Genomic DNA, 27,678 nt, shown 5'->3' on the forward strand with positions numbered 1-27,678 from the left:
GTGTGTATGCGTATGCACATCTGTGGATTTAGATGCACTGGTATGTTTTTTGCTGTACAGGTAATAAAGACGGGGAAAGGTTTTTGTGTTTTCTTAATAGGTGAAGAAATCTTGAAGACCAGAGATTGGAACATGCTGAATTTTAAATTAAAAAAAAAAAAAAAAGTTAAATTGTCCGGCTGTGGAAGATGGAGCCTCATTTTTGCAGCCACTTTGAATCACGAGTTCATCTCTAAATGCGCTGTTTTTTTTGTTTTTGTTTTGTTTTGGTTTTTGTTTTTTATTTTTTTGAAGAGCTAACTAACCCTGGCTGCATCCAGTCTGAGAGAGCATTCAAATGGACTTGCTTCCTCTCTTAGTTATAAGCTGTTTAAAAGCGCATCCTATGTTTGAATTGTGGATGAGAGGTTCCCTTGGCAAAGTGAGGAGGAAAATTCTTCCTACCCCTTTATTATTAATTCACGGATTCAGTCTTGGTTCGGCCTACAGGAGCAGTTAACTGGAAGCCTTTGAAGATCGATAACTTTGCTGAGGTTGTCCAGGTAGGTGAAATCAAAGACCCACAGGGCCTGGAACGTGCTGTTTAATGCGTCCTAACTGTGTTCTAGAGAAGTTATTTGTAGCCATAGTTGATTATTGACTTGCATGTATCATCAGGTGGTTTTTTAAGGAGTGACTCCGTTTTCAGGCTTCCAGATGTGCTCCAGGTCATATTATTGAGGATGTGGAAGAGAACGCTTGCTGACAAAGCTCCTGGCAGCTTTACAGAACTTTAATATTTAGTTAGTTCATGTAACAGCTGATTTCAAGGCTTTGCTCTCTTTGAGAGACTGATAACTTGATTTGATTAACTGAAGAAAGCTGGAAAAATGTCCGTTCGTCATTATTTTTCACTTGTTACTTTCTTTCGGGTTACTTTTAAAAAGAAGATTTCACCGATCACAAGCCAGTAGAAGACTTTCAGCCCAAGCAAGGGTGAAGACAGCTCTCTCCAAGAGCAGAGGAAGTCCCTGTGGAGAGAACCCGAGCTTGTTAGCAGAACTCGTCGGCATGTCTAAACAAGGAGACGATTGCTACTTCTATTTCTATTCTACCTGTACCAAGGTATGGCTGGTTTTCCTTTGCCTTGCTTTTTTTTCCTTTTTTTTTCAGGAAGGAGTAGATTAGGAGGAGGAAGCACACTGGTCTTTGGTTAACTTGAGAACCAGATAGATTGTGAATTCAGTTGTAGCACCATTAGGCAGCAGCATGGCCATTTTTGAGGCTGTACTCTATTTTCCTTGTTGGTTTCCTTTTGGTTCCAGGGAGACAAATGTGCCTACCGCCACTGCGAAGCTGCTCTGGGCAATGAGACGGTCTGCAAGCTGTGGCAGGAGGGTCGTTGTTTCAGGAATGTCTGCCGATTCAGACACATGGAAATTGACGTGAGTGCCTAACAATGTGTTCTCAAAATAAATCCACAAAAGCATTTTTCAGTGCCGTAGGTGTACTGATTGTGCTTTTGCAGGATAGATTTGTTTGCTTCAAAATCATACTGGTTTCTGTTACCAAGAGAGGGGGTGGGAGGAAGCAGAGGGAAATAAAATCAATGCCTTAGGTATGTCTTAGCAAGATATTTGTTTATTTTTTTTTATTAGATGCTGACAGTTTTCTCAAGAGATGCAGAATAGCTGTTAAATAGACTGCTAAAACCTGCTGGAGCAGGGGGGTAATAAACAGGCTGTTCTATGCTCATGGGAGCAGGCTTGATAATGAACTATCAGGTGTCTTCTGACCCACAGTCCTTCAGATAACGCTGTTGTAGCTGCCTGGGGTAGGAAGTGGGGAAAGTTAAAGGTGCAGCAGAACTAAGTGTCCAAGAAGTAGTTCTAGACAGGGTTAGCCTAGGCAATTTCAGATGTTCTTTTTCCCTCTGAATAATCCTAGTATAATCCTAGGTGTATTAGTTTAAGCCACCCTCAACTGATGTCTGAGAGTGCCTGTCTTCTCAAACTGAGTGATGACCAAACTAAATGTGCATAGTGGTTACAGCTTATGCAAACTTTGTGAATATGCCCAGAAATACTACACTTAACTGAGAAACTGACCTTTGGAATGATGTTTCAGCACTGTGTTGTGACAGCTGTCACGATCTGGAGCTGTGCATCTCTTTGCAAGCCTCAGGTGCATGTTATCACGAGCTTTTCTTTCTTTCTGTCTTTAGAAAAAGCGCAGTGAGATTCCTTGCTACTGGGAGAACCAGCCGGGAGGCTGTCAGAAAGCCAACTGTGCTTTTCATCATGCAAAGGGACGTTACATCGATGGACAATTCTTACCACCAAGCAAGAGTGAGTTTAGGTCCTTTTTCTTTAAGCGCTGAAGAATTAATTTTGAGTAGTACTTAGTGGGTGCCAATCCTGTAGGGGGCGTCAGGTAACTGTTCATTTGTGAGGGCAGGAAAAGGTCTGCAGTCATAGGTGTACTGCACCGAGTGTACTGCTGGTGTTTGTTTTCTGCTTTCGTGCTCAGCTTCTCTTTGCTTAGTGTGATGTTTGCCTTGCAGTTTGCTTCCTGTTGTTTCCTCTTTTGCTGGGTGGTAGGGAGATGTGGTGTTGTTGGAAGGGAAATCATTGTTCACGGTGTAAGCAGTGATGGGATGGGCAAAAGGAGATGCTGAATTCGTTGTCTGTGCGGGTTATCTGCCTTTGCTACCATCTCTTTGCATTGTGGTCAAAGTTTTAAACTGCCATATTACCGATGATCCTCGTCTTCCTCTAGCTACACTGCCAAGTCCGCCTGAGTGCGCGGACGATGATCTGAAAGTGGCTCAGATGTCACTGCAGCAAAACAAACTTTCTGTCCAGTCAAATCCCTCTCCACAGCTAAGGGGGTGACGAAAGTGGAAAACTCTGAAAATGTCCCAAGCCCTACACACCCTCCAGTTGTAATCAATGCTGCAGATGATGATGAAGATGATGATGGTGAGCATGTTTTGGTTCTTGGAAGGAATTTGTGCTGTAAATGATTGTGTAAATCTTTGGTTCTTGAAGGAATTTGTGCTGTAAATGAATGTGTTAAATCTTTGGTTCTTGAAGGAATTTGTGCTGTAAATGAATGTGTTAAATCTTTGGTTCTTGGAAGGAATCTGTGCTGTAAATGAATGTATAAATCACAGATGACCTGAGGTCTGACTAGCGATAGGGCAGGCAGTCTGGCCAGGTCACTGGTGGCTTTGTCTGGCAGTCAGTGGACAGAAGCTGAAACGTTGGAGGAAAGCTTAGAACCACTCCTGGCTTTAGCTGGTCTTTTGTGTAAAGTTCTATGTGAAACTAGGAAGGAAATTTCTTTTTTCTGTCTGAAGAGCAATGTGTTGTGTAGTAGTTAAAGCTGCAGAGAGAATCTAGAGTCCTAGATGTTTTGTCCTAGTGTATTCTACTTAGGAGTTCATCAGGTCAGTGTAGCTGTTTAAAAACAAACAAACAAACAAACAAACAAACAAACAAAAAAAACAAAACAGCAACAAAGTTTTTTATATGAACCATGGGCTGAAGTGTCACTGCATGAGCTACGTAATCATGACCAATCTGGTCTATGCATAACTGAATCGATTTTTCCCCTTCAGACCAACTTTCTGAGGAAGGAGAAGAAACTAAAACTCCCGTCCAGCATCCAGCTGCGGAAGGCAAAAATGGATTACGGGTGATTTCCACTCGGAAAGGCAGTTCTACTACTACTAAACAAGGTATGCCAGCACCTTAGTAGGATAAATCAGAAGAACTTGACAGTTAAGTCAAAAGCAGCGTGGTGTAAAAACACAACAAAATGTAGGGGTGCTGAATGGAGTCGGTTATTTCCATGATCTCATTTCTGCCATTAATACCATCATGTGCCCATTGGGTCAGAAAGGTGAACTCCTTTTCTTTACTTTTGGAGAACAAAACAGGGCCACAGCATGGAGTTTAAATGGCTGCACGTGCAGCCTTGCAACCACTGTTGATAAGCCATATCTAACGATAGAGGGATCTAATATCGTGTAAATGGATTAAAATGTGGATCTAATATCGTGTAAATGGATTAAAATTAAAACTACATTTTGAACCCTGAAGGATGAAAGGAGGGGCAAAATGCCATTGGTTCTATGGCTCTTTCACTTGTGAGGAGTGTTGACAGGCTTTATTCGAAATACTTCAGAAAGTTCCTGAGCGCTAAGAAGCCTGAGGACCTGTGGTCCTCAGTGAGTGCCTCTAAGCCTGTCTCATGAACTGTTTCCTGTTTTCAGAGGGCAATCTGAATTTTGGAATAAAAACACTTGAGGAAATCAAATGGCAGAAGATGAAGGAAAAAAATAAGAGACACGGTGGTGAGTTAATATTCCGTACTTTCTTATCCTGTTCACGGCAGGTGATGGTGACTGGGAGCTGCTTGAGGGACAGACTTCCATTTTTAGCTGGGGGCATAAAGCAACCTGATTCTCAGCCAGCTGGTATTCTAAATGGGAGTTCAAAGGGCAACCAGAGGCAAATTAGTCACCTCTCTTCTTTACATGCTCTGCTTGCTGTATTTTTGACAGTAACAAATCATTTAAAGTTTTTTGTTCTTTGTGATAGTTTTTTATGTTGGGTAAACTTCCTTACGTTTTGGTTGCTCTGAACAGAAGGTTCTTCAAGATCTTCTCTTCGTCCCGTTGATTCTATGATTTTTCCTGCTCCAGAAGAGGAAAATGTCCGGACAGTGGTGAGAACTGTGACAGTGTCTTCCAAGAAAGGTAATAATGAATGCTTTTGTTTTGATTTCATTACTCCTAAACTGGAGGGTTAAGCAATAATTAAAACAATTCACCCATGTTAGCCTTCTGGTGCTGCCTTCTGTTCAAAACGTGCTTTTATGCTTAAAGTCCCTGGTTGTACTGGAAAGATTTGGTGCTCAGGTTAAGTGCAGTGGCAGGAGAGAAAAAAAAAAGTGTCAGTATGCCAATAGGGGGGTAACTGAAAACCAGAAGAGTAACGAGAAGAGCGAGCTGTAGAAGCCAGTGCTATATAAGAAGCAATTTCTGAAGCATTAAAGAGGCGTACAGTGGCAGGTGTGGACACAGTATGACAGGAGTTTGTGTATAAATTGTTTAGAGCTGTGCAAATGCCTTTTAAAGGGAAAAAAGTGTGGAAGTACTTTTACTCGTAGACATTCACCTTAGAAAGGAATATTTCTCAGCATTTGCACCTAAGAATATTCTGCTTGCTTATGCAGCTTTGTTCTGCACAAAGTATAGGTGTCAAGCAGACTCAGATTCACTTTCTACTATCTCAGCTGGAATTTGAAGCAAGCACTGAGACTATTAATATTTTTTTTCCATGTTAATTATAGTTAAAATATGAGTTTATGTGGTTTAGCTGTCAAAACAGTGTCTGACTGGGGTTTTTTGGACATGGGCTAACAGGATACTATTTCTGTTGGCTACTGGTTTCTGTGAAATAGAAAAAAAAATTCCCTTTTGTTTTAGGGGAGGAACCTGTGGTTCGAGTAGATCTTGCTGATAGACAAGGAAAACGGAAAGCCTCCGCGGGTAAGAACTTTTTATGAGCTGTTACGTAGGTGCTGCCTTCTATATATGACTGCATTAAAGAGTATTTGTGATGTATGAAAGGAAAATACATTGCAGTGGAGATCTGTGTTGACTGCAGAAATGGCAAATAAATAAATAAATAAATCATTTAGCAGCTGAAAGGCAATTCTATGAAAATATGCTTGAAAAAGAGAAGCTTATTGTTGACTGTTCTCAAACCTTCCTGCAAAGAAAAGTTCTTACAATATTCCTTGTTTTCTCTGAAGATGATGTAAGCAGCCTTCCAGTGAAGCGCAGCCTTGCTGAAAGGCTGGGGAAGAAGGTAGAGGCTCCGGGAAATGCTGACAAAGCACCCAAGAGAGAGACAGGTACTAAACGGGCATCTGGATTGGATTCCTGGGTTTCGTATTTAGTCTTTCTGTTTGTCCTTTTCCAGTGATGTTTCTTTTTGCATGTTGGCTGAGGTCGTAATCACTGGGATTCAAAGTCACCTTTCCTGTCTTGTTTTGAAATGTGAACCTGAAGTTGACATTATGCAGCCTCCCTAATTCGTTCTTTTTCTGTTTTGCAGTTCGAGTTCCCAAGTCTCTGAAGGACAGGCTGGGATTACCTCCTAAGCAGACCAGTACTGAGAGAGGTAACAGCTAGATATTAAATATGCTTTCTCCTCCTTCCTTTCCACGAACTTGGACTGCTTTCATACATCCCTACAAACTAATTTAAACGAAAACAAAGAACTGACGCCTCTTGCTTGAGTGCTGAAGCTCTTCTGACAGCCACTATCAGAACTCTGGCTCTAGGTGTGTGTTTATTTTCTACTTGTGCCTTGTCGAGGTTTTTAGCTGCTTCTGTGAACCGTTACGTACAATTAGAATAGAACCACTGCCAGGAGCAGGAATTTGAAATGCAGTCTGAAAAAGTAATAAAGTAAAGCAGCATTTCTGTGTAGCAGTTCTCTCTGGATAGGGCTGGTCTTCAAAATACAAGTGGCTCAGAGGAGGAGGAGAATGTTGTTCTAAGGATATTGTTCTAAGATGCATTATTGGGAACGCTCAAGATGAGTTTTCCTTAGTGCTCTGACAAATTTTGGAGACTTAAAATATTGCTGGACTCTCTTTAAATGTTGGTGCTTCTCCTCATTTCTTGATGATGACAGGGAAGGCTGCCAAGCCGATGGGAGAGATCCATGTGAAAACACTGGAGGAAATCCGTCGTGAGAAAGCTCTTCAGAGACGCGAAACTCAAGCCAAAGCCCAGGCTGAAGGGCATGGTAAAACTGAAGATTCCAGCGCAGGGGCAAGAGCTGCTCGTGCAGGTCGCATCCAAACTTTCTCTGAAGCCTTGTCCGAAAAAAAGAATAATCGCTTGGTAGAAGAGAAGAAAAAAGCAGGAGAATGCCATAGCAAGAGCAAAATTCAGGGTGAGTCCAAGAAGCAGCTCGCTCTGTCCGGGCCCAGCAAAGGGCAGGCGAAGGAGCCGGCAGGAAAAGTCAAGCCGGAAGGAGAAGTGCGTGTTAAAACCTTGGAAGAAATAAAGCGTGAGAAAGCTCTGCGGATGCAGCAGAGTGAAGGAGATGTGCCAGCTCCCTCAGCACAACCCGGACCTGCCCCAGCAGAGCAGAAATCTTTATGGAGCACAAAACTAACAGGTAATAAGATGCTTTAATGCCTGCCCCAGTGAGGTGCTTCCCATATTGAGCAAGTTCAGTTTGCTCAGGATCTGCTTCATGGATAAATGCTGAATGGCTTGCACATTGTAGCCTTTCTCTCTCTCTCTCTCATGGGACACAAGGAAATAAATGCACAAAGGAAACAAGTACCCAGCTTTCTTTATTTCTGCCGTTGACAACACTTTTTTTTGTCTTTTTTTAAAGCACCTGAAAAAGAAGAAAAGAAGGCAGTGGAATTGAACCGGCCTTTTCCTAAACTTTCCTCTGGACCTGATGTACAGGTGAGTCCTCTGTGAAGACACACATCCATTCGTACAATTTCTGATAATTCTGTCAAGTTTTGTTACTCACCGTGTGCCACCCTCTTGAGTGTGTTCTTACCCTTCAGCAGCTGGTAGGAGCTGCAGTGCAGTCTAAATCCTATCGCCAGCAGCATTTCCAGACAGCTCTGTAATCCTCAAACTTGGAATCAGTCTGTTTATACCACAGCAACAAAGAAACCCTGTTAGCACCAGCTGAAATCTACACAGTTAACGTGGAGGGAATTCTTTTTGTTCTTACTGACTTGATCTGTCAGACATGAAGGATTTAATACAGAAGGCCAGAGTTCTGTGTTCAAGGAAATCAATCTGTCAATGGATACTGTATAGGGGAACTTGTATGACTTTCTGCTGCTTAAAAAGAATGTGATAAATAGATGTACAGCAGAACACCCTAGCTGTTTAAAGAAGCTTGCCATAGTGGATATTGCAGATATGTGAGACTGTGTCCGTAGTAAAGCATGGCTCTTGTTACAGGCAGAATTTTATGGAGAAAAAAAAACACAACAGTAACCTGAACAATATTAATATGCTGTTCCACATCAAGACCATTTTGGAGGGATTGCTGATCAGATTTTCTTAACGAAATCTCCACGGATTTTTTTTTTTTTTTTTTTGTCCTATTCATGCACTCCTTTTCTTTCCTTCTAGCCCACTCAGCAGAGTGGAATTCGTAAATGTCCAGAGAAGAGCTTTGAAGAGAGACGGTGGGAGAAGTGGCAACAGAGAAAACAACAAGAGAAGCTTCGGCAGGAGGAAGCTGCTGTCAAATCTACTGCTGGCTTCTTTAATACTGAACCAGCAGGGAAAGTGGCAGCTCAATTTCAGGGCCAGGAAGCTAAAAGTAAGTGTTGAAGGTTAAGAGTTACTTAGGTTGTCTTCTGAAATACAGACAGAAGATGACAATTCTCATGCTGTAACTCTGGCTGGGTGCATTTTGCCACGCAGTGCTACGAAGCGAAGGGTGTACTTTCTTTTTCTTAGTTTGTTTCTTTTCCTGCCAGCCAGATGTTAGGTAAGGAACGGGAGACTAGAAAATGACACTACAAATGTGGACTTTGTAGAACAACTTAACTGTGGGACATCACTGCAAGGGAGAGGAAGCTGGTACAACAGTTGCATACACTCTTGTCCTACTATAACTGCTGCTTTTTCCTTTCCTAGCGGGAGCAGGACTTTAAATATAAAAGCCGTCTATATTTGTGAACCTAGCTTGCACTTAGGATTGCTATGTGTCTGAGGTTTCCCTTGTCCTGGATTATTATTTACTGTAGCTCTTCGGTTTCTTTGTTCCTTTGTATGGATTGTTGGTAGACAGAGTTTCCTATGTGGAAAAGATTCCTGAGAAGCAGGCAATGGCGGTGTAATTGTGCTGGCCAAATGCATTTAAGTGTGTAGAAGGACTGTGGAAATGATTAAGAGAACCTGGATTTTTCCTGAGGCAGAGCAAGACTGTATCAGTTCTCTCTTCCTTTTACTCTAGCCAACTTTATGACACCTGCGAAGCCTTCGCGTGGGAAAGTCACTTTCCCCAAGAAGAAGGCACTGAAACGTAAGGCACCTGGGAGTTATCCCTCTGCCATAGCAGCTGTGGAACTACAGACTGCCTTTGATGCTGACATGATGGGACCTCCAGCCAGAAAAGCAGCCATGGTAAGGCCAGGGGCTAATGCAGCGATGGATCCCTTGTTAAATTTCTACCCTCCTCTATTTGAAAAGGTGGAAAACTCAAACGTTCTGCAGGCCTTCTGTTTCCTTTGAAATCCAGTAGCTGTCTCCAGGATGCTTGTAGAACCCTTCTGTATTTATGAGATGAATGGCACTCTTTAACCGGTACTCTGATGCTGTGATTTCTCTGGTGTGGGGGATTTTGTCCATTAATGCCATGTTCTTAAAAGACACCAGATCATGAATAACCTCCAGGTGAATGTGAACTTTCTTCAGGAGCACCTTGGTTTTGTATTTTGGCCACGGCTCCGCAATGCCAGAGGAGAAGCAGTGTGGAGGAAAAAGCTATTAAGGAATCTTTTACCCATGTGTCATAAATACTGTTTTGCTGCTTTCTAGGGTGTTTCAGACGTGCCGGAGCACGTCCCAGCCATCAGACTTGAAGAAAATCCCCCAAACAGGTGACAACCCCAACTTGTTCTTTTTCTTAATCAGTGTATATCCCCAGGGAAACATAAGTTCTGTCACATGTGGGAAAAAATGAGGGTTCTGAGATAATTGAAGCCCAAATCCATCAAAGGAATAAGTCACCTGAAACCACTTTCTAGCAGCTAGCAGGATTGCTTAATTAGGCTTTCTTGAAATGCTGCAAGTCAGCACAGCTTTCCGGTGACTTCTTGGGTTGTCTGAATACCTGAACGAGGATGAGGTGAAGTTCTACTTCCTCGTGAGGTGATAGATGATGAGTAGTGTCCTCTGCCTTTTGGTCCTCAAGAATGCCACCTCAACTCCAGGTGCCCTGGCTTCACAGATAAACCCCCAGACTGAAAAATGTACCTGGTAACGCATCGGGCTCTAAATGTAGCCCTGGGTTGATTGATAACAATCCCTGTGTAAGATTGAAGCGTAGGAGGGCTTGCCTACAGTTTTAAGAGCCGGTTTGCAGGAAAGGGATTTCCCGTTAAGAAATGGCATATCCTGATTGTTCTTTCTTGCTCTCCCAAGACCTGAAGTGCGTCTTGGAAGCCCGGAAAGATTTGAGGAGCAGATGGAGATGGATCTCGAGACCTCGACCTCAGCTTCTTCCCAGCTAGAAGAGGCACGGACACGCCGGCTGAGTTCCACAGGGAACGCGCCCTTATCTGCGGATGAAGATTTTGAGAAGCTACTTTGGGAAATCTCAGGAGGCAGACTGGAAGCCGAAATCGACTTAGACCCAGGGAAGGACGAGGATGACCTCCTCCTTGAACTCTCCGAGATGATTGACAGTTGAACTGCATAGTCCTATGGTAGAATTAAAAAAAAAAAAAAAATTAAAACTGTTCTTCTTGTTAGATACCCTGAGGTGATCCTTTTTCTAACTGAGGCTTTGCAATGAGACTTAAAGCACAGTCCGAAGTGGTAGAAATTGGCAGGATCTGCGCTCAGTTGTCCTAAATTTCCCTGCTGGTCAGAGTTAAGGTCTTGTGCATCCGTTCTGTAACTATAGGTGGTTACCTTCGATATTGAGAGGACAAAGCACTTCTTTTGGCACAGAAAGATCTCCATTGGCACGCCATGGTGGCTGCAAATCGATCTTCTGATGGAGCGATGCTCTGAAGGCTTAAACGTAAAGCTTCTTCCTTCCTCCGCCCTTGGCACAACTCGATGTTGGGCACATTGTGAAGCTTCGGTGTTCTGATTTCTCGGACAGTTGATAGCCAAATCCTGGAGTTACTATGTCAACTCTTGACTTTTACTCGTGTATGCCATTGTTTTGACTGTACCCGTGTCAGATGATGAAGCTGTAGGGGTGGGAGGGAGCAGAATCGTTATTGCAGTGTGTTGTGGACCAAACTTGCTGCCAGGAGTGGGGGTGAGGGTCAGCCCACCCAGCCTTCCTTTCAATTATCAGGGAGGATCAAATGGTGAAAAGCAGCAGCTCTGCCATGCGGCTCCGCTACCCCCACTCCCTTCTCTTGTGCTGTACCAAAGTTCCCCCAGGCTTTGGTTGGTGCTTTTTGCTGGTGTGAGGACTCCGGGGCGAGCAGTCGGGACTCTGCCGCAGTTACGGGGTCGATGAAAGGTTGTTTAAGTGCCTCTTGGTTTTAAAACTTGCTCCCCTGAGCTGCTGGCTCTGCTGCCTGCTACAGCAAATGTTCGGGTGCCATCAGCATCGCGCTTGGGCATGGGCACTGACCCTGTGGAGGACAGAGCTGAGATTCAGGTGTATTGTGTACCCTGCCACCAGCCATCGTTTTTTTTCCCCTAGCAGGTCAATTTTGAATTATTTTCCGAACTTTTCGCGGCACGGTAGGCTCTTCCCGCTATGATTTGTGAAGCTGTGGGGGCCCTCAGGCATTTGCTGCTGGCAGAGGAAAAGCGCTTGTCGAATACTTAAAAAAAGCGCTTGTTGTAAATACTTAATGTTTGGAGAAAACCACGCATCTGTGTGTGTGTGTGTGTGTGTGCTGTGACGCCCCGGCCCCACCAGGGAAAACCTCCGCGGACGAAACTGCTGCTGGAGCTCACGCAGGCCTTCATCGTGCCGAAGGACTTCACGGGGACTTCTGCCGGCTCAGAAATGGGGGAGAAAAAGCAAAATCAGGAGGAGGAGAGCTCAGAGACTGCACCCACCTGCCCTCGCTTTCCCTTCACCCCAAGAAGCCCTGTTCTACCATCAGCCTTCGCCTCTTCTGCCTGCAGTGCTGGGAGCAGGAGCGGCGAGGTGGCGGCAGCCACGGCGTACCGCGAGCAGGACCAGAAGGTGCAGAAGGTGATTGTGCAGCCCATCGTATCCTTCCTGCGGCTGGGGGTGCCAGGGAGGTGGGTGGGGGGCGGCTCGGACCTCAGGGGTCTCGGATCTGGGGTCCTGGGGGCTCAGCCCGGGCCTTGAGGCCTTGTCGCGGGGCCCTGAGGCCTCGCTGTGGGGTTTGGGGCCTTGTCCCGAGCCCGGAACTGTCGTCCCCGTGCTGAGCCCTTAACGCAGCGCCCCAGAACCTCATCTTCCGCTACCTGCAGAACGTGAGTACCGCGGGGAGGGGGCGGGGATGGGGATTTGGGAGGTGTGGGGGGAGTGGGGAGGGTCTGGGGATTCCCCTCGGTGAGTTTTTGGCTCCTGGCCGTGTCCCGGGACGGGTTTGTGGGGGATGGAGAGCTGTGCGGCATGCTGGTGGGCACAAGGAGCCCGGCGTTTCCCCCTCGTGTAGCCGGGCGTGCAGGGGTGTTCCCTTGTGACTGGAAACGTGTTTTTCACCAAACGTGTAGTATTCACCCGATGGTATAACGCTCAAATGTCAGATTGCTCATTGAAACTGCCCCTGAGAGTTGCTCCTCGGAGCGTTTGGGAGCTGTCGTGGCTGTGGCTAGCAGGTATTTCTGAACACATGAGAGAACAAAAGTGCTCAGTGTTTGTGGCCCGACTTACTCTCCTCCTTCGTTCTGCAGAGGTCGAGGATCCAGGTGTGGCTCTATGAGCAGGTGAACATGCAGATAGAAGGCTGCATCATCGTGAGTATCCGCACGTCCCCATGTTTCATCTTTCATTTTGCCTCATTCACAATCGTGTTTTTTGGTCAAGAAAAGTTATCACAAGGAAAAAAAGATTTGTACTTCTCTGCCCTTCCCCTCGCCCTGCCCTTCCCTCCTGCTCCTGAGCCCTTCCTCAGGCCTTGCTGGGCCCTCTGTCCGGCTGTCTGTCCGTCCATCCGACCCTCTGGCCATCTGTCCCACCACCCTGCCCCGTCCCTGCCCTCTCCCTAAGGAAGCAAAGAGTCCCCGGGCTGCCTTCTTGGGGGGAGGGGGGGAAGTGGGGAGGTTCTGCTGAGAAAAAAATGAAAGATTTCCCCCTTAACGGGCACCTTGCGAGTTCTTTCGAGTTCCAACCTTCTGCCTTCCTTCCGTAGCAGTGCCTCTAAGGGGTGCGCTGTAAGGCAGCCCTCATCTGGCGCGTTGCTCCTCCGTTCCCCCAAGGAACTGCCTTCAGGATCTGACTGACTCTGGATGCACCCGGTTGTCGCCTTAATTTCTCCTTTAGCTTGCTGAAAACAAGCCGGTTGGGTGACCTTTTGCGTTTCTCGCTTAAAATTTGGATCGAGGAGGTCTGTGTTTCCTTACGCTGATGTCCACGCTGAAGGTGCAGAAGGGTTCCGTGCTGTTGCTTGGGTCAGCCTTGTTGCCAGGTTCGGAATGTTTAGCCTACCGGTGCTTCGGTGCTGTTGGGTTGCACTCAGAGTGTGAGCTCTGGGCGTTATTTCTCAAATACTGCGTTATTTGAGCATACAGACCCGAGATATTCTGCGGAGAGGTGATTTAAGGCACATCAGAACCACCGCTGCGGCGTGTGCCAGCGTCGGACGCCCGTTTGAGTGATCGGGCGGAGCAGGTGAGTTGAATTTGGTGCTGGGTGGCGAGGTGGTGTTGGGGGAAGAGCTAGGCTAAGGAGAGCTTCCTCTTGCTCTGCCCCTTCCCATCTCAAATGGCCGCTTCCTGGGGAGATGGGTTCGTTGGGAGGTTAACTACAACGTTACAGTGAGGATGAGGAATCATCTTTAGTCCCGTAGGTATTTGCTGCCAGGCCGCAGCGTTGATTTCAGAAATTGTATTTAAAAAAGGGAAAAGAAAGGAAAGATGTATTCTTTAACATACTCTCTTTTCTCGGAGAGTAGATGGAGGAGCTTCAGCAGTGCCCTTCCTCCGGAAACGATTCCCAGTGTCTGCTCAGACACTGAGGAGGAAAATGGAGGAGAGCCACCCGATAGAAATAAAGGAAAGAAGGGGTCCTGGATTAAGGGAAAAGCACTACTTAAAAAATTGGTGCTCTCTAAAAACGGGTTAAGGGTTTGGGACCTGCAGGTGCTGCCTACAGCTGTGTGCGTTGCAGTCGTGCCTGTTGCCACTGAGCAAAACGGGGAGAGCTGCTTTGTCGAACGCGGCGTGTTAAAGCACGTGCCACTGCCTGGAAGAAAAGCACGGACTTCCCTCGTGTGGGCCTTCTTCCCTAGCGATCTGTGGTTTACCTGATGGTTTCCCATAAGCTGAGAATGTTTAAAAGAAAAAAAAAAAAAAAATCAAAAACCAACACCAACGTTGAGAGTGGTGAAGCAGATCCTCACGTGGGGACTCAGAATCAGCGGTGACATCACCATGCGAAGCATTGTGTGCGCTTCGGGTCGGGGCTGCTGCGAGCCTCGCAGCAGGGAGGGAGAGCGGATCCGGGGTGCCTCTGTGTCAGCCCTCTGCCCTGGTGGCTTCGTGAGCACTGAGAGTTTGACTCCTGTGTTCCCAGCTTTCGCTTCCGCACCTGCGGTGTGGCAGAGCCAGCGAGCTGCTTGCTCAGCTGGAGGAGGAAGAGGAGTGACCTCAACATTGCCGAGGTAAAGCACAATTATTGAAAAGATTTGGCAAAGATGTGGGTTGTACCAGCATGGCTGCTGCAGCAGCAGCAGATCCTGGAGCATTGGAGAAGATAGAGAGGGGTTTCTTCATGAAAAGAATGCTGTTAAAAGTGTTTTCATGCCAGAAATTAGGATAAACGCCTCTGTTGTTTGACATCCTCTATTGAGCTGGCACATTGGCATTACAGCGTACCTGGCACGCTGTTTGTATTAAAAAAAAAAAGGTATTTTATTCAGGGCAGGCCAGAAACCTGCCTTGGCACTTGCACATCGCAGCAATGCTTACAGACCCTGCATCCTGGCCTGGCAGCCAGGATCTAAATCCGATGGTGCTGTTGGTAAACTGAAGCTCAGGAAGCACTTCTGGGTTTTTCTGTCCTTCCATGTGAATTTTTACCCTGTGAAGATGGTGTATGAAGCTATTTTCGTAACAACAAATAGGTTTAAAAGCAGTTTCAGTTTAACATCTACACGCTTGGGTGTTATTAACAGAGCTTTGTATACTGAGCTGGTGCTTGGTAGGAGAAAAACCATCAATCTTACCTGGGAAACCCGGACCCCCTCAGCTCCATACTGCTATGAGGAAACTCAGATGTAAGAACACACTTAAATAACACCTCACCAGAGCTGTTGTGCTCCTGACCACCAAAGGCACCTTTTTCCAACACCGTCGTACTGGAAGTGGATGCAGCTGGTTCCATCCGTAAAGTGTGACTGTACAGTGCTGTAAAAGAAATATTTTTTCACAGCTTTGGACAAAGTGAAGCAGAGAAAACCACGCGTAACCACTGATACCTGGACCCCAAACTGCCACAGACTGACGGTGATGCCCACTGGATATCTCCTGATACCCTGCTGCCTTCTGACTGCTCCAGCAGAAGTCCCGTTTTAATTAGCCAGCAGGTCCCTCTGAGGGAGGGACTTTGCTAAAAGTCCTGCCGTAGGAAGTATCCTACGGGAGCCAAGTTGCTAAACTGATGTGTGGTTTTCCCTTAACCCCCTCACCCCTGACTTTCCAGCTCCTGACGACACTGCCAGCGTGTGCAGTGTCACCGTGTGCCAACTAGGTGCCAGCTGCCATGGTTTATATATTGTAAAATTAGTGATTTGGGACTCGTGAGCACTGAGAAGAGGTTAGCAATTACTTAAGAGCTTTCCTTGTGTCGCTCTGGGGCAGGGAGATGGGTGAAACATCTTAGGCTTGAAAGTGATTCCCTGCAGAGTGACGTGCTCAGATCTGCACAACAGATCTGTCGTTTTGGTCACCTTATTAGATCCCTGCTTGAGAGGTTGCTTGCAAGAATCGATTCCTCTTCACCTTGATGTGTCAAGCTAAAGACAAATCTGTGCCGAAGCACTGTCTGATCAGACGAGTGCCTCAGTTCAGGATTGTTCTTTGACAGCTACAGAAACAGCAGGACGATCAGCGCCTTCAGGAACAGATGAATTTGATCTTGAGGCTGTCATAAAACAGGTCCCTGAAGTTTGAAGACTCTTCAAGTAGTTTGGGCCAGCAAGGAGCAGCTGTACGTGGCGGCTGCGGTAACTCGGGGCTCCGAGTCTCAGAGAGCGTGGTGAAAGGTGACCCCCAGCTGGCTGCTGGAGGAAGCTGAGGCAGCGTTCAGCTCTAACCTTTGCCTTCTTGGCTGGCATCTTTGCACTCCTGCTGTCAGTGGGTGTTGAGTGTCCTTCCCGGCAGCCTCAGAACGTGCCCTCAGATGTAGGCAGCGTTTAGCAGCTAGAATTCCCTCAAATAGAAAGAGTACAAATGATGCGTTTTCTGCTTTTGCTTTGGAACTCTTAGCTTGAGGTTTTCCTGCAGGCCTTGAGGTTTCTTGCAGCAGCAGGGATGAGTTCTGTTAGCAAGAGGCTGTTCTGTGCTTCGACTGTGGGAAGATGAATGGTTACGTGTGCACCGTTAAATATAACTTGACACCTAGCACACCGCACTTGCAGCCTGTGGGGTGCTTTAACAAGCAGGTAAATCAGCAGAGGCTGTTTTGCAGCCAGGGTGATGCTGGGTGATTAAAAAGCAGGGGCAGAACAAGGAGTTTCTAGTGTTTGTTCTTGCTTGTCATCCGACTCTCCACTTCCACTGTTCTTTAAAAAAACAAAAACAAAAACAAAAACAAAAATAAACAAAAAAAACCAAAAACAAAAACAAAAAACAAAAAACAAAACAAAAAAAAAACAAGCAAGGGGTAAGCATCTTAATATCGTTATTATAAATGGAAGGCACAAAAGAGGCCATCAACAGAGACTGTCCAAGAGAAATGCTTTGTGCTTTATAAACAAACAAGGAAGTACCCTTAGGTGGGTGTGATAATCCTCCTCTAATGCGTTTTTGGGGTGCAAAAATAGATTTGATCCTTTCTTGCTCTTCTCTGCAGGACAAAGGCAGAATAGGCACTGCAAAGTTCGACCAGGGAGGTCAGTTTGTTCCGTACTGAGAAAGACAAGCCTGTAAAACAAACTAGACAGATTTTCTTTGTACTATTCATCTTCCTTCAGCAAAGGCAAAGCTTATGACACTTGTTGGTGTGTATTTCCAGACCCCCAGCTACTGGCACTGTAGCGCATCTCTAATTCTTTGGTACAAAAGGTTCAAAATCTCTTAATGCAAAAATTTTACCAGCACCCTGGAGCAAAAAAAAGAAATCTAAAACCCTTACCAACTTCTATTACAGACCTGCTGAGTGCACCAGAGTTACTCATTTTTATTCAGGCTTTCAGGGGCAACTTCAGCTGGTTTAGTGCTTGGATTGCTCTGTTAGCAGATGTCAGTTTAAAAAAAAAAAAAAGCTTTTGAGGTCCTTTTTAAAATGAGACTGCTTTTTTGGAATTTGGAATACTGCAAGGTATCGTTGGTTTTGCTTTCTTCCCATTCCTTAGACCAGATCCATTCAGATTCTGAACAGCGTTCCCGGTCTGTTCAGGAAAATGGAAGGCAACAAGCAAAATGATGAGCTCCTTGGGCAGTCAAAAGAGCTAAATCTGGAGAGTGTTTTGAGTCAAACTTCCATGCTAAGGAGCACCAGTAATTGTTAGAAGTAGCTGCAAAGGAACCTGCATGGCACTGGGTGTGTTTCTGAAGGTGCTAAAGGTCCGAAGTGACGATTCCTATCCATACTAAAGAAGAGAAGGAAACCTTGCACTTAACTACTGTTTTTATTCCCTTTGTCCAGCAGTCAAAAGCAGTAACTAATATGAGAACCCAACTTTTCCTCTCTTTATTTTAGATTTGGGAAAATTCCCTGCCAAAACAATATTTCCTGGAAAATTCACTAGTGTTTGTGTGAGTAAAAGCTTCCAACCTTTTATTATTAATTTGTAAGAACTATTTCATCCACTTTTGTCCAGAAGAGTCAGAAATAATTTGCACAGAAATGTGCAGCGTTTTAATGAAAGGATTCAGAATCACTCTGAATTGAACTTTATCTGGTCTGGTTGCAGGTTTTGTGACATTTAGTGTCTTTAAAAAAAAATAAATCAAAATTTCTGACTTCATATCAGAAAAAAAGAAAAAAAATGCTTGTGGCGAAATAAAATCTGTTGCAGCTCTGCTCATCGAAAACTCATTGGCTGTTAAATTGGACCTAAGTCGTCTTCTCTAACCTTTCATGATCCTGCAGCAATGGATGATGATGGATATATGGATTAGGGAACAGCACGTGATGGCAAACCTGTGGTATTTGCTACAGCGCAGAAAGAAAAACCAAATTGCTTCCAAAAAATCAAAGTAATTCAAAATCCTTGGTATCATGCAGCCGTGCCACTGGCAAAGTGAGCATTCCCCTGCCTCTCAAAGCTTGCTGTACCCTTGATCTGCTGTCTTGCTGCTGTTAATTGATTGCAACTCTACGTGTCTGATCAGGGCTACGAGTTGTTCTCGATATGGAGATCATACAACATCTACTGTGCACGCTTGTGTGCATAGATATGTTTATCCTGTATGCATGTACATCCGTATGCATATTTGTGTGCTGGCCCCCAGATCCCTCATGTTACAAAGCATCGGCCTCGAAGGCATACTCATCAAAATCTTTTGTAGAGCCTCCATTTTTTTCTAGTTCCCTCAAAATGAGAGAATTTTTACGCGCTCTCTGTGTCGAAAAGGCAAAAATTCTGATTTTCACTGTCGCTCTCGCTAACTTTCTCTCACTCCCTCCTCGTGTGTGTATAAACACAGATGTGTGTATGCGTATGCACATCTGTGGATTTAGATGCACTGGTATGTTTTTTGCTGTACAGGTAATAAAGACGGGGAAAGGTTTTTGTGTTTTCTTAATAGGTGAAGAAATCTTGAAGACCAGAGATTGGAACATGCTGAATTTTAAATTAAAAAAAAAAAAAAAAAAAAGTTAAATTGTCCGGCTGTGGAAGATGGAGCCTCATTTTTGCAGCCACTTTGAATCACGAGTTCATCTCTAAATGCACTGTTTTTTTTTTTTTTGTTTTTGTTTTTGTTTTTGCTTTTTGTTTTTTATTTTTTTGAAGAGCTAACTAACCCTGGCTGCATCCAGTCTGAGAGAGCATTCAAATGGACTTGCTTCCTCTCTTAGTTATAAGCTGTTTAAAAGCGCATCCTATGTTTGAATTGTGGATGAGAGGTTCCCTTGGCAAAGTGAGGAGGAAAATTCTTCCTACCCCTTTATTATTAATTCACGGATTCAGTCTTGGTTCGGCCTACAGGAGCAGTTAACTGGAAGCCTTTGAAGATCGATAACTTTGCTGAGGTTGTCCAGGTAGGTGAAATCGAAGACCCACAGGGCCTGGAACGTGCTGTTTAATGCGTCCTAACTGTGTTCTAGAGAAGTTATTTGTAGCCATAGTTGATTATTGACTTGCATGTATCATCAGGTGGTTTTTTAAGGAGTGACTCCGTTTTCAGGCTTCCAGATGTGCTCCAGGTCATATTATTGAGGATGTGGAAGAGAACGCTTGCTGACAAAGCTCCTGGCAGCTTTACAGAACTTTAATATTTAGTTAGTTCATGTAACAGCTGATTTCAAGGCTTTGCTCTCTTTGAGAGACTGATAACTTGATTTGATTAACTGAAGAAAGCTGGAAAAATGTTGGTTCCTCATTATTTTTCACTTGTTACTTTCTTTCGGGTTACTTTTAAAAAGAAGATTTCACTGATCACAAGCCAGTAGAAGACTTTCAGCCCAAGCAAGGGTGAAGACAGCTCTCTCCAAGAGCAGAGGAAGTCCCTGTGGAGAGAACCCGAGCTTGTTAGCAGAACTCGTCGGCATGTCTAAACAAGGAGACGATTGCTACTTCTATTTCTATTCTACCTGTACCAAGGTATGGCAGGTTTTCCTTTGCCTTGCTTTTTTTTCCTTTTTTTTTTCAGGAAGGAGTAGATTAGGAGGAGGAAGCACACTGGTCTTTGGTTAACTTGAGAACCAGATAGATTGTGAATTCAGTTGTAGCAACATGAGGCAGCAGCATGGCCATTTTTGAGGCTGTACTCTATTTTCCTTGTTGGTTTCCTTTTGGTTCCAGGGAGACAAATGTGCCTACCGCCACTGCGAAGCTGCTCTGGGCAATGAGACGGTCTGCAAGCTGTGGCAGGAGGGTCGTTGTTTCAGGAATGTCTGCCGATTCAGACACATGGAAATTGACGTGAGTGCCTAACAATGTGTTCTCAAAATAAATCCACAAAAGCATTTTTCAGTGCCGTAGGTGTACTGATTGTGCTTTTGCAGGATAGATTTGTTTGCTTCAAAATCATACTGGTTTCTGTTACCAAGAGAGGGGGTGGGAGGAAGCAGAGGGAAATAAAATCAATGCCTTAGGTATGTCTTAGCAAGATATTTGTTTATTTTTTTTTATTAGATGCTGACAGTTTTCTCAAGAGATGCAGAATAGCTGTTAAATAGACTGCTAAAACCTGCTGGAGCAGGGGGGTAATAAACAGGCTGTTCTATGCTCATGGGAGCAGGCTTGATAATGAACTATCAGGTGTCTTCTGACCCACAGTCCTTCAGATAACGCTGTTGTAGCTGCCTGGGGTAGGAAGTGGGGAAAGTTAAAGGTGCAGCAGAACTAAGTGTCCAAGAAGTAGTTCTAGACAGGGTTAGCCTAGGCAATTTCAGATGTTCTTTTTCCCTCTGAATAATCCTAGTATAATCCTAGGTGTATTAGTTTAAGCCACCCTCAACTGATGTCTGAGAGTGCCTGTCTTCTCAAACTGAGTGATGACCAAACTAAATGTGCATAGTGGTTACAGCTTATGCAAACTTTGTGAATATGCCCAGAAATACTACACTTAACTGAGAAACTGACCTTTGGAATGATGTTTCAGCACTGTGTTGTGACAGCTGTCACGATCTGGAGCTGTGCATCTCTTTGCAAGCCTCAGGTGCATGTTATCACAAGCTTTTCTTTCTGTCTGTCTTTAGAAAAAGCGCAGTGAGATTCCTTGCTACTGGGAGAACCAGCCGGGAGGCTGTCAGAAAGCCAACTGTGCTTTTCATCATGCAAAGGGACGTTACATCGATGGACAGTTCTTACCACCAAGCAAGAGTGAGTTTAGGTCCTTTTTCTTTAAGCGCTGAAGAATTAATTTTGAGTAGTACTTAGTGGGTGCCAATCCTGTAGGGGGCGTCAGGTAACTGTTCATTTGTGAGGGCAGGAAAAGGTCTGCAGTCATAGGTGTACTGCACCGAGTGTACTGCTGGTGTTTGTTTTCTGCTTTCGTGCTCAGCTTCTCTTTGCTTAGTGTGATGTTTGCCTTGCAGTTTGCTTCCTGTTGTTTCCTCTTTTGCTGGGTGGTAGGGAGATGTGGTGTTGTTGGAAGGGAAATCATTGTTCACGGCGTAAGCAGTGATGGGATGGGCAAAAGGAGATGCTGAACTCGTTGTCTGTGCGGGTTATCTGCCTTTGCTACCATCTCTTTGCATTGTGGTCAAAGTTTTAAACTGCCATATTACCGATGATCCTCGTCTTCCTCTAGCTACACTGCCAAGTCCGCCTGAGTGCGCGGACGATGATCTGAAAGTGGCTCAGATGTCACTGCAGCAAAACAAACTTTCTGTCCAGTCAAATCCCTCTCCACAGCTAAGGGGGTGACGAAAGTGGAAAACTCTGAAAATGTCCCAAGCCCTACACACCCTCCAGTTGTAATCAGTGCTGCAGATGATGATGAAGATGATGATGGTGAGCATGTTTTGGTTCTTGGAAGGAATTTGTGCTGTAAATGATTGTGTAAATCTTTGGTTCTTGAAGGAATCTGTGCTGTAAATGAATGTGTTAAATCTTCGGTTCTTGAAGGAATCTGTGCTGTAAATGAATGTATAAATCACAGATGACCTGAGGTCTGACTAGCAATAGGGCAGGCAGTCTGGCCAGGTCACTGGTGGCTTTGTCTGGCAGTCGGTGGACAGAACCTGAAACGTTGGAGGAAAGCTTAGAACCACTCCTGGCTTTAGCTGGTCTTTTGTGTAAAGTTCTATATGAAACTAGGAAGGAAATTTCTTTTTTCTGTCTGAAGAGCAATGTGTTGTGTAGTAGTTAAAGCTGCAGAGAGAATCTAGAGTCCTAGATGTTTTGTCCTAGTGTATTCTACTTAGGAGTTCATCAGGTCAGTGTAGCTGTTTAAAAACAAACAAACAAAACAAAACAAAACAAAAAAAAAAACACAAAACAGCAACAAAGTTTTTTATATGAACCATGGGCTGAAGTGTCACTGCATGAGCTACGTAATCATGACCAATCTGGTCTATGCATAACTGAATCGATTTTTCCCCTTCAGACCAACTTTCTGAGGAAGGAGAAGAAACTAAAACTCCCATCCAGCATCCAGCTGCGGAAGGCAAAAATGGATTACGGGTGATTTCCACTCGGAAAGGCAGTTCTATTACTACTAAACAAGGTATGCCAGCACCTTAGTAGGATAAATCAGAAGAACTTGACAGTTAACTCAAAAGCAGTGTGGTGTAAAAACACAACAAAATGTAGGGGTGCTGAATGGAGTCGGTTATTTCCATGATCTCATTTCTGCCATTAATACCATCATGTGCCCATTGGGTCAGAAAGGTGAACTCCTTTTCTTTACTTTTGGAGAACAAAACAGGGCCACAGCATGGAGTTTAAATGGCTGCACGTGCAGCCTTGCAACCACTGTTGATAAGCCATATCTAACAATAGAGGGATCTAATATCGTGTAAATGGATTAAAATTAAAACTACATTTTGAACCCTGAAGGATGAAAGGAGGGGCAAAATGCCATTGGTTCTATGGCTCTTTCACTTGTGAGGAGTGTTGACAGGCTTTATTCGAAATACTTCAGAAAGTTCCTGAGCGCTAAGAAGCCTGAGGACCTGTGGTCCTCAGTGAGTGCCTCTAAGCCTGTCTCATGAACTGTTTCCTGTTTTCAGAGGGCAATCTGAATTTTGGAATAAAAACACTTGAGGAAATCAAATGGCAGAAGATGAAGGAAAAAAATAAGAGACACGGTGGTGAGTTAATATTCCGTACTTTCTTATCCTGTTCACGGCAGGTGATGGTGACTGGGAGCTGCTTGAGGGACAGACTTCCATTTTTAGCTGGGGGCATAAAGCAACCTGATTCTCAGCCAGCTGGTATTCTAAATGGGAGTTCAAAGGGCAACCAGAGGCAAATTAGTCACCTCTCTTCTTTACATGCTCTGCTTGCTGTATTTTTGACAGTAACAAATCATTTAAAGTTTTTTGTTCTTTGTGATAGTTTTTTATGTTGGGTAAACTTCCTTACGTTTTGGTTGCTCTGAACAGAAGGTTCTTCAAGATCTTCTCTTCGTCCCGTTGATTCTATGATTTTTCCTGCTCCAGAAGAGGAAAATGTCCGGACAGTGGTGAGAACTGTGACAGTGTCTTCCAAGAAAGGTAATAATGAATGCTTTTGTTTTGATTTCATTACTCCTAAACTGGAGGGTTAAGCAATAATTAAAACAATTCACCCATGTTAGCCTTCTGGTGCTGCCTTCTGTTCAAAACATGCTTTTATGCTTAAAGTCCCTGGTTGTACTGGAAAGATTTGGTGCTCAGGTTAAGTGCAGTGGCAGGAGAGAAAAAAAAAAGTGTCAGTATGCCAATAGGGGGGTAACTGAAAACCAGAAGAGTAACGAGAAGAGCGAGCTGTAGAAGCCAGTGCTATATAAGAAGCAATTTCTGAAGCATTAAAGAGGCGTACAGTGGCAGGTGTGGACACAGTATGACAGGAGTTTGTGTATAAATTGTTTAGAGCTGTGCAAATGCCTTTTAAAGGGAAAAAAGTGTGGAAGTACTTTTACTCGTAGACATTCACCTTAGAAAGGAATATTTCTCAGCATTTGCACCTAAGAATATTCTGCTTGCTTATGCAGCTTTGTTCTGCACAAAGTATAGGTGTCAAGCAGACTCAGATTCACTTTCTACTATCTCAGCTGGAATTTGAAGCAAGCACTGAGACTATTAATATTTTTTTTCCATGTTAATTATAGTTAAAATATGAGTTTATGTGGTTTAGCTGTCAAAAGAGTGTCTGACTAGGGTTTTTTGGACATGGGCTAACAGGATAATATTTCTGTTGGCTACTGGTTTCTGTGAAATAGAAAAAAAAATTCCCTTTTGTTTTAGGGGAGGAACCTGTGGTTCGAGTAGATCTTGCTGATAGACAAGGAAAACGGAAAGCCTCCGCGGGTAAGAACTTTTTACGAGCTGTTACGTAGGTGCTGCCTTCTATATATGACTGCATTAAAGAGTATTTGTGATGTATGAAAGGAAAATACATTGCAGTGGAGATCTGTGTTGACTGCAGAAATGGCAAAAAAAAAAAAAATCATTTAGCAGCTGAAAGGCAATTCTATGAAAATATGCTTGAAAAAGAGAAGCTTATTGTTGACTGTTCTCAAACCTTCCTGCAAAGAAAAGTTCTTACAATATTCCTTGTTTTCTCTGAAGATGATGTAAGCAGCCTTCCAGTGAAGCGCAGCCTTGCTGAAAGGCTGGGGAAGAAGGTAGAGGCTCCGGGAAATGCTGACAAAGCACCCAAGAGAGAGACAGGTACTAAACGGGCATCTGGATTGGATTCCTGGGTTTCGTATTTAGTCTTTCTGTTTGTCCTTTTCCAGTGATGTTTCTTTTTGCATGTTGGCTGAGGTCGTAATCACTGGGATTCAAAGTCACCTTTCCTGTCTTGTTTTGAAATGTGAACCTGAAGTTGACATTATGCAGCCTCCCTAATTCGTTCTTTTTCTGTTTTGCAGTTCGAGTTCCCAAGTCTCTGAAGGACAGGCTGGGATTACCTCCTAAGCAGACCAGTACTGAGAGAGGTAACAGCTAGATATTAAATATGCTTTCTCCTCCTTCCTTTCCACGAACTTGGACTGCTTTCATACATCCCTACAAACTAATTTAAACGAAAACAAAGAACTGACGCCTCTTGCTTGAGTGCTGAAGCTCTTCTGACAGCCACTATCAGAACTCTGGCTCTAGGTGTGTGTTTATTTTCTACTTGTGCCTTGTCGAGGTTTTTAGCTGCTTCTGTGAACCGTTACGTACAATTAGAATAGAACCACTGCCAGGAGCAGGAATTTGAAATGCAGTCTGAAAAAGTAATAAAGTAAAGCAGCATTTCTGTGTAGCAGTTCTCTCTGGATAGGGCTGGTCTTCAAAATACAAGTGGCTCAGAGGAGGAGGAGAATGTTGTTCTAAGGATATTGTTCTAAGATGCATTATTGGGAACGCTCAAGATGAGTTTTCCTTAGTGCTCTGACAAATTTTGGAGACTTAAAATATTGCTGGACTCTCTTTAAATGTTGGTGCTTCTCCTCATTTCTTGATGATGACAGGGAAGGCTGCCAAGCCGATGGGAGAGATCCATGTGAAAACACTGGAGGAAATCCGTCGTGAGAAAGCTCTTCAGAGACGCGAAACTCAAGCCAAAGCCCAGGCTGAAGGGCATGGTAAAACTGAAGATTCCAGCGCAGGGGCAAGAGCTGCTCGTGCAGGTCGCATCCAAACTTTCTCTGAAGCCTTGTCCGAAAAAAAGAATAATCGCTTGGTAGAAGAGAAGAAAAAAGCAGGAGAATGCCATAGCAAGAGCAAAATTCAGGGTGAGTCCAAGAAGCAGCTCGCTCTGTCCGGGCCCAGCAAAGGGCAGGCGAAGGAGCCGGCAGGAAAAGTCAAGCCGGAAGGAGAAGTGCGTGTTAAAACCTTGGAAGAAATAAAGCGTGAGAAAGCTCTGCGGATGCAGCAGAGTGAAGGAGATGTGCCAGCTCCCTCAGCACAACCCGGACCTGCCCCAGCAGAGCAGAAATCTTTATGGAGCACAAAACTAACAGGTAATAAGATGCTTTAATGCCTGCCCCAGTGAGGTGCTTCCCATATTGAGCAAGTTCAGTTTGCTCAGGATCTGCTTCATGGATAAATGCTGAATGGCTTGCACATTGTAGCCTTTCTCTCTCTCTCTCTCATGGGACACAAGGAAATAAATGCACAAAGGAAACAAGTACCCAGCTTTCTTTATTTCTGCCGTTGACAACACTTTTTTTTGTCTTTTTTTAAAGCACCTGAAAAAGAAGAAAAGAAGACAGTGGAATTGAACCGGCCTTTTCCTAAACTTTCCTCTGGACCTGATGTACAGGTGAGTCCTCTGTGAAGACACACATCCATTCGTACAATTTCTGATAATTCTGTCAAGTTTTGTTACTCACCGTGTGCCACCCTCTTGAGTGTGTTCTTACCCTTCAGCACCTGGTAGGAGCTGCAGTGCAGTCTAAATCCTATCGCCAGCAGCATTTCCAGACAGCTCTGTAATCCTCAAACTTGGAATCAGTCTGTCTATACCACAGCAACAAAGAAACCCTGTTAGCACCAGCTGAAATCTACACAGTTAACGTGGAGGGAATTCTTTTTGTTCTTACTGACTTGATCTGTCAGACATGAAGGATTTAATACAGAAGGCCAGAGTTCTGTGTTCAAGGAAATCAATCTGTCAATGGATACTGTATAGGGGAACTTGTATGACTTTCTGCTGCTTAAAAAGAATGTGATAAATAGATGTACAGCAGAACACCCTAGCTGTTTAAAGAAGCTTGCCATAGTGGATATTGCAGATATGTGAGACTGCGTCCGTAGTAAAGCATGGCTCTTGTTACAGGCAGAATTTTATGGAGAAAAAAAAAACAACAGTAACCTGAACGAGATTAATATGCTGTTCCACATCAAGACCATTTTGGAGGGATTGCTGATCAGATTTTCTTAACGAAATCTCCACGGATTTTATTTATTTTTTTTGTCCTATTCATGCACTCCTTTTCTTTCCTTCTAGCCCACTCAGCAGAGTGGAACTCGTAAATGTCCAGAGAAGAGCTTTGAAGAGAGACGGTGGGAGAAGTGGCAACAGAGAAAACAACAAGAGAAGCTTCGGCAGGAGGAAGCTGCTGTCAAATCTACTGCTGGCTTCTTTAATACTGAACCAGCAGGGAAAGTGGCAGCTCAATTTCAGGGCCAGGAAGCTAAAAGTAAGTGTTGAAGGTTAAGAGTTACTTAGGTTGTCTTCTGAAATACAGACAGAAGATGACAATTCTCATGCTGTAACTCTGGCTGGGTGCATTTTGCCACGCAGTGCTACGAAGCGAAGGGTGTACTTTCTTTTTCTTAGTTTGTTTCTTTTCCTGCCAGCCAGATGTTAGGTAAGGAACGGGAGACTAGAAAATGACACTACAAATGTGGACTTTGTAGAACAACTTAACTGTGGGACATCACTGCAAGGGAGAGGAAGCTGGTACAACAGTTGCATACACTCTTGTCCTACTATAACTGCTGCTTTTTCCTTTCCTAGCGGGAGCAGGACTTTAAATATAAAAGCCGTCTATATTTGTGAACCTAGCTTGCACTTAGGATTGCTATGTGTCTGAAGTGTCCCTTGTCCTGGATTATTATTTACTGTAGCTCTTCGGTTTCTTTGTTCCTTTGTATGGATTGTTGGTAGACGGAGTTTCCTATGTGGAAAAGATTCCTGAGAATCCAGGCAATGGCGGTGTAATTGTGCTGGCCAAATGCATTTAAGTGTGTAGAAGGACTGTGGAAATGATTAAGAGAACCTGGATTTTTCCTGAGGCAGAGCAAGACTGTATCA

General features: G+C 44.3%; 2 protein-coding genes and 1 pseudogene across 5 annotated transcripts; all 3 read left to right on the forward strand.

Annotated features, from left to right (window-relative positions):
• Positions 1–300: 300 nt before the first annotated feature.
• LOC311429345 (zinc finger CCCH domain-containing protein 11A-like) lies at positions 301–10,940 on the forward strand (annotated as a pseudogene). The gene is made up of 18 exons: positions 301–542; positions 927–1,104; positions 1,305–1,424; positions 2,204–2,327; positions 2,758–2,960; positions 3,602–3,721; positions 4,259–4,339; positions 4,634–4,744; positions 5,477–5,539; positions 5,806–5,907; positions 6,111–6,176; positions 6,696–7,187; positions 7,413–7,489; positions 8,180–8,209; positions 8,297–8,372; positions 9,012–9,181; positions 9,596–9,657; positions 10,202–10,940. The product of its transcript is annotated as a zinc finger CCCH domain-containing protein 11A-like (transcript).
• A 122-nt stretch (positions 10,941–11,062) lies between these two features.
• On the forward strand, positions 11,063–19,633 carry LOC311429343 (uncharacterized protein). 3 transcript variants are annotated; one of them, XM_084540432.1, is made up of 5 exons: positions 11,063–11,969; positions 12,173–12,199; positions 12,623–12,685; positions 17,811–17,866; positions 19,264–19,633. In XM_084540432.1, the coding sequence occupies exons 1-5, from the start codon at positions 11,760–11,762 to the stop codon at positions 19,271–19,273; spliced, it is 366 nt and encodes a 121-aa protein (XP_084396558.1). In that variant the 5' UTR covers positions 11,063–11,759; the 3' UTR covers positions 19,274–19,633. The 3 variants fall into 3 exon arrangements, with proteins under 3 accessions (XP_084396558.1, XP_084396559.1, XP_084396560.1); XM_084540433.1 differs by lacking the exons at positions 17,811–17,866; positions 19,264–19,633 and adding an exon at positions 13,212–13,436; XM_084540434.1 differs by lacking the exons at positions 17,811–17,866; positions 19,264–19,633 and adding an exon at positions 13,081–13,146.
• LOC311429344 (zinc finger CCCH domain-containing protein 11A-like) lies at positions 17,639–27,072 on the forward strand (the record flags this gene model as incomplete). The annotated part of the gene is made up of 14 exons (XM_084540435.1): positions 17,639–19,316; positions 19,701–19,878; positions 20,080–20,199; positions 20,979–21,102; positions 21,533–21,735; positions 22,331–22,450; positions 22,956–23,036; positions 23,331–23,441; positions 24,174–24,236; positions 24,498–24,599; positions 24,803–24,868; positions 25,388–25,879; positions 26,105–26,181; positions 26,869–27,072. The coding sequence occupies exons 7-14, from the start codon at positions 23,009–23,011 to the stop codon at positions 27,070–27,072; spliced, it is 1,143 nt and encodes a 380-aa protein (XP_084396561.1). The 5' UTR covers positions 17,639–19,316; positions 19,701–19,878; positions 20,080–20,199; positions 20,979–21,102; positions 21,533–21,735; positions 22,331–22,450; positions 22,956–23,008.
• Positions 27,073–27,678: the final 606 nt, after the last annotated feature.

This window comes from Aythya ferina (genome assembly GCF_964211825.1).
Source record: "Aythya ferina genome assembly, contig: HAP1_SCAFFOLD_681, whole genome shotgun sequence".
NCBI lineage: Eukaryota > Metazoa > Chordata > Aves > Anseriformes > Anatidae > Aythya > Aythya ferina.